Below are 12,635 nucleotides of genomic sequence, written 5' to 3'. Positions count from 1 at the left end.
TAAAGCAATCATACAAAAATAGGGTTGGGACTGAAAGCCAAAGTGGCATCCACTTCTTTGAAACAAGACTTGTGGTAATGATATCTTCAATAGGAAGAAACTGAGAGAATGTGAAGCAGAATTTCCTTTGGCAACTGACTAATCCTATCAGTCATTGGGGGCTTTGGAGCCATTGGTGTTGTGATAACAACTGGTTATACCTATCACGACTAGGTTAGAGAGTTAAAGATACCACGTTAAATTGGAGCAATGACGAAAATGCAATTTTATATTAGAAGAATATCTTACCAGGATCAGAAATTCAGAATAACTGAATATCTGAACCAAATACCAAATATTTATATTAGGAAGGAAATAACAACAATTAACTGAATTAAATAGTGCTGAGAAATAAAACAACTAAATCAAGTAAAATAACAATTGAATCAAGTAAATAAAAACGGACTCAATTATCCAAAATTTAAAGTATAAAATAGAGATTTTAAAAGAAGAGTGTGAGAAAAGGTAAAACTAAAAAATTGGATTCAAAATATCATAACAATTTCCTCCTTATAACATTTGTTTTATTAGACTAGATATTAGTAGAATAGATTAGATATTAGATATTTGATTTGTAAAAAAAAAGTTATTAGATATTAGATTTGTAACCAAAAAGAAAATATTAGATATTAAATATTAGAAATTATATTAGACTATATTTGTAAGTTGAAACTAATATTATTGGAAATTACAAAAATAGGGTTTTATATTCGTTAACAACAATTCCATCAAATTTCTTTTTTTGATAATTCCATCAAATTTCTAGTCTTTTATTAATATCAAAATGAAAGAGAGCCACACATGTGGTACAATCCTATTTCATGGGCTATTATAGAAAGCCACACATGTGGTAAAATCACATTTTGCTCTTATCGTGTGCTTTCTTATGTATTAAAAAAAATGTAATTCTTCATCCATGTGCAGGGGCGTATCTAGGGAGGGGTTGGCAGGGGTCATCGCCCCCCCCAAGGATTTTGTTTTTTTTCCCACTGACTATAAGTATTTTTCCAACCTAGAAAAAAAGAATTTGTCGTTCCAACTAAGACATTATCATTCAGATGTTTCCCGAGATCATAATTTAGGAAAAATTTCCACTTTATCCAAGTTTTACGAAGTTAGTTGAAACTTGAAAAACAACAATATTTCCACTTGTTGATAGATTAAAACGTCTTGTTTCAACCCTCCCTGTTTCAACAACATCTACAGAGCGATATTTTTTCTGCAATGAAAGTGGTTAAGACTTGGTTTTGCAACAATATTGAAGATGATCTTCTCTGAAATTTATTAGTTGTATATATCGAGAGAGAAATTGCTGAAAAAATCTCTGTTGATACAATATTAGATAAAATTAGTACTATGAAAGAACGAAGAGTTGTATTTAAATAATTTTTTATTATTTAAGTTTATATAATATTAAATAAAGATTTTTTTAGTCTAATATTTCACCCCCCAACAAGAAAATTCTGTATATGCCCATGTGCATGTGTGAGCCTATTTAGAACAAATGAGTCAAGTTTAATAGAGGTAAAACTTCTATCATCATGACAGACTATTGTAGAAGGTAAAACTCTCTCTACCAAGTATTTAGAGCAGGTGCATTCGTAATGATATGAATTTGACATCTTTATTCAAGCTAAAATAACCTCGTGCCCTTGATCTACTTAGTTGTTTATATATTTATATCCATTTTTTTTACATATATTTATATTCATAACTTTACATAGCTCGGTCATTTTTTACTTAAATGTCTTATAAATTAAAGTTGTGGTAGTTGCACATAGTTTTTAAGTTATACCAAAGATATAACGACAAATTGAATAAGATCATACAGCATGAGATACATAGTGCGTCTCCTTTACTCCAAAATGATGTAGGCATGAAGCTATTGTTGTTCATGGAGTCACTACACTAGAATTAGTTAATCACTGATCAAAATTGCTTTTTTTTTTATTTGGGCATGGCAAATTGCAAAGTGGGGTTCGCTTTCATCCGTTGGGCTAGCCTGCTCCAATTACGTGGAACGCAAATTGGGCTTTTCTGGATGGAGATATTGTAGCTAGGCTTTTGTGCATAATGGTGCCAAATTAACCTATAAATTCTCGAAACTAAAAGTGAAATTGGACCACATTGCCAGATACTAACTTCACTAAAGTTATGTGTATGACATAATATATAATATAGATACAATGCATGATAATATGTTATGTGTTCTGTCTCAATCCCATCCCAAATTGTAAAGTACCATTTGATTATTAAGATTAAGAGTTTAAATATCAAAAACACTAGTGGTATGGTATGTTACACATGGGGTCACTACTTAATTACTATCCATTTTTATTTATGAGTTTCCTTGCACATGGTCTAATTTTGTTAACAAAATATGTTGACAAAATTTACATAATAATTGTCCCTCCCTTAAAAGGGGTTGGAGGGTTTTGTCCATCCTAAGTCATCACAAGGCAATAACCCGAGTGACTGGAAAAACCTAAAATTCAAAGTACCCTAACCATCTTTGGAGATACCTTGACAATAACCGACGAAAACCTAAACATTCATGAACGATAACTTCCAACGGTAAAATAGTTGTCTGTAACTGCCAAAGAACAATGAAGCCAACTAATATCACACTTTGGTGCGTAATAGACACATAATGATACCAAAACGCCTAGCAATTCAAGAGGCCAAAGAAAGACCTATAACGAGACAAAGAAATTAGAGGGAAAATATATTCACTGCTCTAACATGACAGAATTAGAAGACATATTTAAAATATTAAAATTAATATGTAAATTTCTTTTTTGGTCAATTTATATTTCTAGGAAAAATAAGACATTTGAAATATTAAAATTAATATTTCAATTTTTTCTGGTCAATTTCCATTTCTAGTAAAAAATTATTCATGTCATCTTACATCTACTCTCATCATCCCATTTTTACAATGTCCTACATTTATGATTACGGAATATATAATTTGTATTCTACAGCTATAAATGTAGTGTGTAATTGATTTTTTATACATAGGCTATGTTTGGCATGTTTAGCTGATAAGCTAGCTAGATCAGCTAGCTGAAAGCTTATAAGCTAGCCGATAGCTGAAAGCTGAAAAACTACGTGATTGAAACAAAAGTGTTTGGTAAAACTAGCTGTTAAACAAGCTGAAATTGTAAAATGACATAAAAGGAGATACTTGTATAATTATTTTTATATTTAACATTACTTTATTTTCACATTAATACCAATATGATTTTAAGATTAAAATTATTATCACTTTAAATATTTTTATTAGCTCCAATTATTTATCATCTTAAAAATATAATATTTATTTTTATCAATATAATATTTATAATACTTGTGGTGCGCAGCGGTGTGGCGGGAATGATGGCAGGAATTGCATACATAAGTGTGAGGGGAAAATAGGTTTAATATTTTTATAAATATATAAGGGTAATGGTAGAATTTTAATAAAATAATAAGGATAAAAATGAAAATAAATTTAATAAGCTATAAGCTACCTGAGATAGCTTATAGCTTAAAGCTTTAAGCTACTAAAATAAGCTCATTCACCAAACACTTTTGAAGAGCTTTTAAGCTAGTCAAATAAGTTTTAAGCTAGTCAAATAAGCTATAAGCTAGCTGAAATGGCATGCCAAACATAGCCATAGATTCCGCAAACATAAATGTAAAATATTGAAGAATTTAGATTCTCTCAATCCAAATTTATCTTAATCTAAAATTTGAACTGTCGATTTTAAATCTTGTAGTCTAAAATATTCATGGTTCAAACTCTAACCTGAGCCAAGGATTCCCTTCTCTCACCAACATTGTCCCACATAGAAAGAAAGAGCGCAGAGCCCCGACCCGACCTGTAGTGTAGGTCCGCTGATGTAAAGTGAGGAGTTGGCCCTAAATTGGTGAATCGAAGTCACTTTCAGAACCATACTTCCTACAACTAACACGTACCCAGTCCAATAGGTAGCGAATTATTTAAGTGCCAAAAATTTGTAGATCATTAGATTTCAAATCAACAATTGAGAGAGATTTAGATTGATATGATACAAATTCAAAATTGAGTTTGAGATGGTAAGAGTTGGTGTGAGGATATATAGATTTTGGTGAATTTCTATAGCCTTGTTTGATTTTACAATTGAAAACAAAGTATTAGAGGCTACAGGTAAAGAAAAAGATACAGCGGACAAAAGGGGTGCGGAGGGAGGGACAAAAGGAGGCCCAGTGCACACTGACAAAGTGATCTTGTCATCACCACTCCCTCTCCTTCCCCTTGAAATCAATGCAATATCCCACTCATTCATACTAGCATATATACATTCAATTATTTAATGTATTTTTTATCTATAGTATAAGGTTAATAATGTAAACACATTAAATAAAATACATGCATGCTAGACCTTAGCTATATATATATGTACGTCCTAATAATAACACCATTAAATACATGCAATCAGGTATATATGACAAGAACAATAAATTGAAAAGAAAAGTCCATTTGGACATTTGGTGATGCACTGATGCTTAGTTTCATATCCCCCAACACCATTCACTAACACACTACCACTACTAACCAACACACTCACTCTTCTCACTTGCTGCATGATTCTAACTACTTTCTCTCTCTTTCTCATTCTCTTGCGCGCGTTCGTTCTTGTTTCACTCACTCACTCATGGATAGCATTGCATTTTTTCATTTCCTTTGGATTCCCTCAAATCGTAACTAACCAGTCCAGTAACCACCACCACTTTCACTTTCCCTCCAAACTTCTCTAACCGCCTCTCTCTCTCTTGCAATGCTGGATCTCAACCTCAACGCCGCCGACTCCGTTCACATGGAAAGCTCCGGCAGCTTCGACTCCTCCGTCGTCAACGCCGCCGATACCGAAGATTCCTCCTCCTTCGGCGAAGCCTACGCGTACAACTTCGCCATCCTCAACACCAGCACCGCCGTCGACGAACCCACCACCACCTCCGCGGCAGTTCACCTCCCCTACGCCGGTGACCACTCTGTTCGGACGATCGAGTTTTTTCCGACCACCGAGTCGCAGAGATGGTCAGATTTCTTGCCGGATCATCCCGGCGCCGTGCCGGAACAGACGATCGTCGCTCCCCGGCCGCAGCAGGTGAAGAAGAGCCGACGTGGACCGAGGTCGCGAAGCTCGCAGTATCGCGGCGTTACTTTCTATCGGAGGACGGGAAGATGGGAATCGCATATATGGTTAGTTAGCTATAGCTATTGATGATGATTCTGTTCTCTGTTTTCTGTGTATAGTTTTACTTTTTCGCTTTTGTGCTCTCTGTATACATGCTACTTTTTCTGAATCCGTTTTTATTGTACAGGGATTGTGGGAAACAAGTGTACTTAGGTGAAGAAGCTAAACACTGCATTCAATTTGTACAAGAATTTGTTCAATCTTACTTTCTTTGTTGATTGTGGTACTTGTTCTGATGAACATTGGCTTTTCCTTTTCTTGATTATAGGTGGATTTGATACTGCACATGCTGCAGCGAGGTGAATTGATTTCGTAGTTTGGTATTGTTTGTTTTCTTGATCGTGCATGTGAAGTGTTTTTCATGGGTTTTGTACAAATTTCAGGGCGTATGATCGAGCTGCAATCAAGTTCCGTGGCGTTGATGCGGATATCAATTTCAACGTGAGCGATTATGATGAAGATATAAAGCAGGTTAGTGAAGAGATTGATGATTCTTGTGTAGATTTTGGTTAGGTGTTGAAATTAAGTTCCAATTGAATGTAGCCTCGATTTTCAATTTGTGTAGATGAGTAACTTCACCAAGGAAGAGTTTGTGCATATTCTGCGGCGGCAGAGCACGGGTTTCTCAAGGGGGAGCTCCAGATACAGGGGAGTTACTCTCCATAAATGTGGGAGATGGGAAGCTCGTATGGGGCAGTTTCTTGGGAAGAAGTGAGTAAACCCCTTTGATTCAATTGCATTAATTCATACCTGAACCTCATCTGCTTTGAATTTTTATCAGCTTCCATTTATGTCAGTTTTCACTTTCAGTTTCCATTTGCATTTTAGTTAAATGATGTCTCAAATTTATTGAAGTGGGAATTCATAATTTGTAAACAGCTTGGTTTTCATTGTGTATTCAGTTCTTACATTGGCCTGGGTTTATTGCTTGTCTGCAGGTACATATATCTTGGGCTATTCGATAGTGAATTAGAGGCTGCAAGGTTTACCAATTCCATATCAGAATATTTCAAATGAAATGCCTAAACTATTTGGTTTTTCTTCTGAACTTTGTGCTATATTTACTTGCTGTGCAATGATTCCAGAGCTTATGACAAGGCAGCTATAAAATGCAATGGAAAGGAAGCAGTGACAAACTTTGAGGCCAGCTCATATGAGGGGGAGCTAATTTCTCAGTCTGATAATGAAGGTACTAGTTATTTGTGGTTCAGGCTAATCTTTTTCTTGCTTAAAATATGTTTATTGATTGAACTATTAAGTCAAATGTATCAACTAACACATTGATTCTGACATTTTGCACAGATAACAAGCGAAGTATTGATCTTAACTTGGGCATAGCTCCCCCTTCTACCTATGATGGTCAAATGATGAATATTGAACACCAAAATGTGAGTGGTTTACAAGTTAATCGTAGCTGGGATGGTATTTCTGTTGATAATAGTGTTATGGTAAAGCTGGAGAAATGTACATATGGATTGAATTGAATTCTTGTTGAAGTCTGCAATTTCAAAAGTCCCTGTGATTTTTCATCTGCTTCTTTATTTGCAGTAGTTGTATGACTTGTATCTATACTAATGATCATATTTGCTTAATAGTTTGAGCACTCTGGATCAAGATCACTGAGTGTTCAACCATCTTATGGCTTCTCCATGGCATCTGAGCATCAGCCTTCAGGCTGGAATGGAGCCAATTTCTTTCCCATCTCCAAGGTGATTTTATTATACTCTGGCTGCTATAAGAATGTTGCCTTATTTTCATGTGTTAGTGGTGCTAAGTCAGTTTCATTTTTATGAACAGGAAAGAGCAATAGAGAAGAGGATGGAAACTGCTCCCATACCAAATTGGACTTGGCAACAAGTCCAAGGTCATTATGGTGGAGGAGCAACTCTGATTCCACCCTTCTCTGCTGCAGCATCATCAGGATTCCCTTCAACAATGATACCAATACCATCAGCAGCTGCGGATAGTCAAATTCAGTTTCCTAACATGCAGTTCCTCCACCCTAATTTTTCTCCTTCCATCACCAACTCCAACACCATATCCCCTTTCTACTGAAAAAGCACAGCTAGCTAGGGAGAGAGCAATAGCATTGATTCCGAATCTTTCTAGCCTTAGTAGTCTTTCTTGCATGGGAGGTAGGCGATATGATTGACAAACTAGTAGGAAATTGAATTGTTTGGTTGCTTTTACCATTTGTCTTTTAATATTGTACTAATTTTCTTCAATGCAAAGAAATTCCATGCCGCCAAGCATGGTTTGAACCTTTGAACTCTTTTTTTTACTATTTTGAGACGACTATAATGAACATGCATCTACTCTGGTGGTATCCAAGATTCCAAGTTCAGTGTCGGTGCCTTTCTATCTTGAAATATCTGAAAGGTTGATTTGGATTTTGGACCATTTGATTATATTTTGAAGTGATGGAATTTGTTCATATTGGTTGCATGCTAAGTTCAATTGGTATTATTGAGTTTATTTTAGTTGTCTGGCGTTAAGTTAGTATTGCCGACATATCACACTAATCACAATTTTGGCTTTGATTCAGCAGTCAGCACATGCTTATTGTTATATAACTTTCCTAATCATACCTGTCCTACCCTGGGCCATAGTTTCATACATTTGTCTTGTGGGCATTATAGGACGTCCTAATCAACTTTATGTCTTATTCCTATGTAGTTTATCTTATCATATTACATTCCTTGTTTTACATTTATCTAATTTTATAGCAGTATCTCAGAAACAAAAGTCTGTAATGATGTGCATAAGCATCACTGTCAGAGAGTTCGGAAACTCTGTCCAAGAAGATAATGTAGCCTTTACTTTGCCCCCAAATTTCACCAAACACGGTTTCCAATTTTAATACCAGATGCATTCTTGTAATTTACCCAGCTAGGTTATTTTCTCTGTTCTTAACTTCTTATTGTTAAACTTAAACTAGCATTGTTATGAAAATGAGATGGTTGGGTTGGTTTTTGTATTGTCCCATTGTATGATGAATTGAGGACACGTGTAGAACCAGGGGGATCCCTACGTTGTGTCCCTTTTTCTTGTGTTAAAGCAATTCCGCATTCCTCGGCTTTTGGCAGTGGCATAGGATTAGGGTCACCCGTATCATAAATATAGGAAATGAAGGGTCTATATGCATCTGTATCATGAGCAGCATTCAAAACCCTGACCCCACCCTGTATACTGTACTTTCTAGTTTCTATATGTGAATAGTAAAAAAGTTGATTATTCTGGCAGCCCCCCCTCCCACACTCTCTCTCAATGTAGGACCTATCAAATCCGTACTAAGTTACTGAGCGACCCCAGCTATCTCTGGATCCTTTTTTCTATCCAAACTTCAATGCTGCGAATGAATGGGCTAATCTGAGACTGTAACTTTGGTTTTCTTAAGTCCTTGGTTTTTCCCTTTGTTGGGCTCTATGCTATCCTATGCTTAGATGAATCATAAATCACTGCTATGACTATACCTCCAGCTCAACTCTGAACCCTCATAAAATTGTTCACTCACATCGCTGACGATTCCAACTGCAGACTTAAGATACCAACTTCATTATTCCTAGCCATAATTACGAAAGTTGTTCTATGTGAACAAAACAAACAAGAATCAAGTTTACTGTCTCTAGGCTCAATGAATGACCTGCATGCAGTGTGCAGTACAAAAATATTAGATTCTTTTGGAAGTTGTAGTGTACATATTTGGATTAACACTACCTTAACTGTTTTTGTTAAAAGTGTTTAAGGTAACAATTTGGGGCTAACCTAATCATCATGATATGCTCAAAGGTTTTTACCTAATTATTAATTGTGTTACAACCAAGAATTTACCATTGTATGTTTCAACCAAAAAAAAAAAGAATTTACCACTACAACAGAGGGTTTAGCTCCCCTTGCCCTCACCCCATTCGTATATTAGTTTGAGCAAAGTGGTGATACATATATAAATAATTTTGATTCATTCATACTTCACTTTTTTTTTTTTTTTCATTTTCACTTATATTTTCTTCATACTTTTATCTTGTTTTTTGATACATCCCACATCATATATTGAAACCTAGCTTGAATTGGAATGTGAAGAGAACAATATTCAATAAAAAACCTAACCTCCAATGCTAGGTTTCAAAGAAATTTGCGAGTAACTCGAATCCCCTTTAATTTAAATTATTTTATTTAATCTCATTCATCTACACCTACATATATTTAAATAATTCATATAGCAAAATTGTAAATCGAATCATTTATAAAAAAAATAGATTAATTTTAAAATATAAGAAGCGTAAGAATTAATTCACTCTTACTAATATATATTAATTGGGTCTAACACTACTAGTAAATTTTTTTTGCTACATCGAAAATTAACACTACTAGTAAATAGTTGAACTTCTTAACGATAATGAACTTTTGTGTTTTTTTTCTATTATGTCGAGATATTGGCCCCCCCGATTATATTGGGTTACCTCCTTTCTTGTCATCATTTTATTGGACTCCTAAGTTTTCAATGATGATATTTAATTATTTTGCACTAAAAAAACTTATTTAGTTCGAAAAATACCATTTTGGAAAACTAATTATGCCACTTGAATATGCTTTTAAATTCAAAGCAAATATTTTTTTTAAGGTAATAAAGCAAATATATTACTCTGCGAACCTCCCACCTTTTCAAATATAGTACTCATGATGATTCTTAAAATGGTTTTAATTCATTTACATACTTCATTTTCTCTTTCATTTCATTTTCTCCGCAAACCTCCCACCTTTTCCTAGTACATTTTATTTCTTAAAATTGGTTTTTCATTATGACAATATACTAATATAGTATATAGGACAACCTAAATGCAATGAAAGTGACCTGTCTGGAAATAAGACTACGTACGCAAACAAGTAGTTATATGTGAAATTGAATTTCATTGAAAAAAAGTTGGCAATAATGTCTCCTTAAACTACATACATCAAAAAGCACAGTACGTACTAGGCCAGATATATTTTTCTCTTGTACGGCACAGCCTTGCTGGAAAAAGTTGAATAACCTTTTATTCACACCTCAACTTTAAGGAGTTGGAGAAAAAAGAAATATGAAGAAACAAGAGAAAATATAAAAATTGATAAAAAAATAAAGAAATAAATAGAAAATAAATGTGGAAAAAAGGTAGAAATGTGTATGAATCATAACTAAAAAAAATTGTTTTCATTTTCACATCCACACCCAAAGAAAATAGTTGTTTATGTTTTCTTTAAATGGAATTGAACTCACACAAAGAAGTCCTTGATGTTAATTTTTTTTAAGCAAATCATTGGTGTTAATGAAATAAAGTAAGCTTTCTTCACTTTTCATTTTTGACACAATAGAATGCCCATTTCATTACTATGTTGATTTTGTGTTGAGTGAGTGTGAAAACACATTTAATTACTCTAATAAGTATATCCTATTAGATGAATTTACATTAAAAATTATAATTCCAATTTAGGAGACACTTAATTAAATGTTGTTTTGAATTGAAAGACAAATCAATCCGACACTCAAACATTTGAATAGCATCAAAATTAATATTCAAACACTGCACTGTACCACTCCTTGCTGATCAAGTTTTATTCAGTTTTCACCAAGAATCAAGCTACAAAAAACAGTGTTCCAAAATAGCATGCAGATTTAGTCAACATACAAATGTCCATACCAAACTACAGTTATGTACCAGAGGTCCAAGCAAAGCTTCAAAATCAATTTACGAAAGTGGTCCCCTTTCCAAACACTGGCCCTAGATTCTTTGCGGGCTTTTTGGTGTAAAAAACAAGTATTTCTCGCTGACATTTACATCATGTGTGAAACAATGAGTGAGGTTGGGGGAAAAAGTTCCGTTAGGAAAAAATAGAACAAAAGAAAAAAAATAATGGAAAAATGAGATGAAAGTTAAAACTTAAAAGGTCTCCAAATTACCTATTTGAGTAACTTAACATCATCCTAGACGGACCAATTAATAATGTTTAAGATTAGTGAATTTAATCTTTGGGTCGTTAGATCTAGTGCCAACTTAGTTGTACGGTTGTACCCTTACCTTTGGACCATCTGAAACTAACTTAGCAACACGAATTAAGGGATATTGCAAAAGCTAACATACTACCTATCAGCTTAAGACTCTCAAGCAACGAGCAAATGATTCCTCATGATCTAATTCTGCATTGTTAACTAATGTTTGATATTTTATTACATAATTAGAAAATGTTAATCTAGATGATGAATTAGATCATTTGTTGGTTTCTTGTGGGTACTTGAGATAGTGGGTATTATATAGATATGACAATACCTTTGACTTTGTGTTGTCATGCATTTTGTGATGCATTTGAAGAGTGTCTTGATCCATCCCAAATTGTACAACAACATAACATGATGATCAATGAGGTACTGTCAAGCCCGCACGATAGCCTCCAAGTAAGAGACCCTCAATAATTTGAACGAACAGATGTTCATAACTTATCATCAAAATTGGATTGTCATAATTTGGTTACCCAAGGACTACACTAAAATGCCGATCTTTTGCACAAGTGAATATATATATATATATATATATATATATATATATATATATATATATATAGCGTCAGTTATGCGGTGCTAACGTAGCATCAAACTACATGACTGACGCTAAGACACTATCTTCGAGCCATTGAACTTGAGGCCCGACATTGACGCTAAATTGATTGTGGTTGACGCCAATTGAGCTTATTCTTGTAGTGATATAAAGAAAGAGATAAAAGAGAAAAATAGAATGTGCTAAGGAATTCTGTCGAAAAAATAGTTTGTGTTTGAGTGCGCACAACACGAACACATTTTATCACAATACATGAAAAAAAAATCATAAAAAGAGTTTGTTTCACTTTTTAAATTGAATTGCATATAAATGCTCATTTGCAAGATCACCGAATACACTTCATATCAAGGACGGATCTAGGTAGAAGGTTATAAGGGCATGTGGCCTCACTTGATTTTGAGAAAAATCAATAGGAAAAAAATTGAGTAGTAAAAATATGTAGTTTTTGATGGGCCATTTAGTAAAAAATGCTCTCACTTGTGTTTTACATTGCTAAATGTCCTCACTTAAGTAGTAAGAATATGTGTTTTTTAAGGATCTTTTAGTAAAAAATGTCTTCACTTGTGTCCCATTTGGCAAAAAATATCCTAACTTTTAATAGTACAAATTAATTTTTTTTACGAATTTATATGTATATATTGCCGTCACAACATCAAATTTCTGAATCGGTTTATGTAGGAAAGTACTGGGTAAACATAAGTGATCAGAAGTGTGAGATAGAGGAAAAAAAAAATAGGTGTGTGCGGTTTGACATATAGGTAATTGGTAAATTACATCCACACGAAAG

The 12,635-nt window shown here is 34.0% G+C and overlaps 1 protein-coding gene across 1 annotated transcript; it reads left to right on the top strand.

Moving 5' to 3' along the window:
* The first annotated feature begins 4,508 nt into the window (after positions 1–4,508).
* LOC130730388 (AP2-like ethylene-responsive transcription factor TOE3) lies at positions 4,509–7,695 on the top strand. Its single transcript, XM_057582389.1, has 10 exons — positions 4,509–5,266; positions 5,389–5,414; positions 5,530–5,560; positions 5,645–5,732; positions 5,827–5,972; positions 6,200–6,244; positions 6,347–6,450; positions 6,564–6,649; positions 6,857–6,970; positions 7,059–7,695. The coding sequence occupies exons 1-10, from the start codon at positions 4,842–4,844 to the stop codon at positions 7,314–7,316; spliced, it is 1,323 nt and encodes a 440-aa protein (XP_057438372.1). The 5' UTR covers positions 4,509–4,841; the 3' UTR covers positions 7,317–7,695.
* The last annotated feature ends 4,940 nt before the right edge of the window (positions 7,696–12,635 follow it).

This window comes from Lotus japonicus, chromosome 1 (genome assembly GCF_012489685.1).
Source record: "Lotus japonicus ecotype B-129 chromosome 1, LjGifu_v1.2".
NCBI lineage: Eukaryota > Viridiplantae > Streptophyta > Magnoliopsida > Fabales > Fabaceae > Lotus > Lotus japonicus.
The sequence above is the reverse complement of the archived record's forward strand: the minus strand, read 5'-3'. Positions and strand labels throughout refer to the sequence as shown.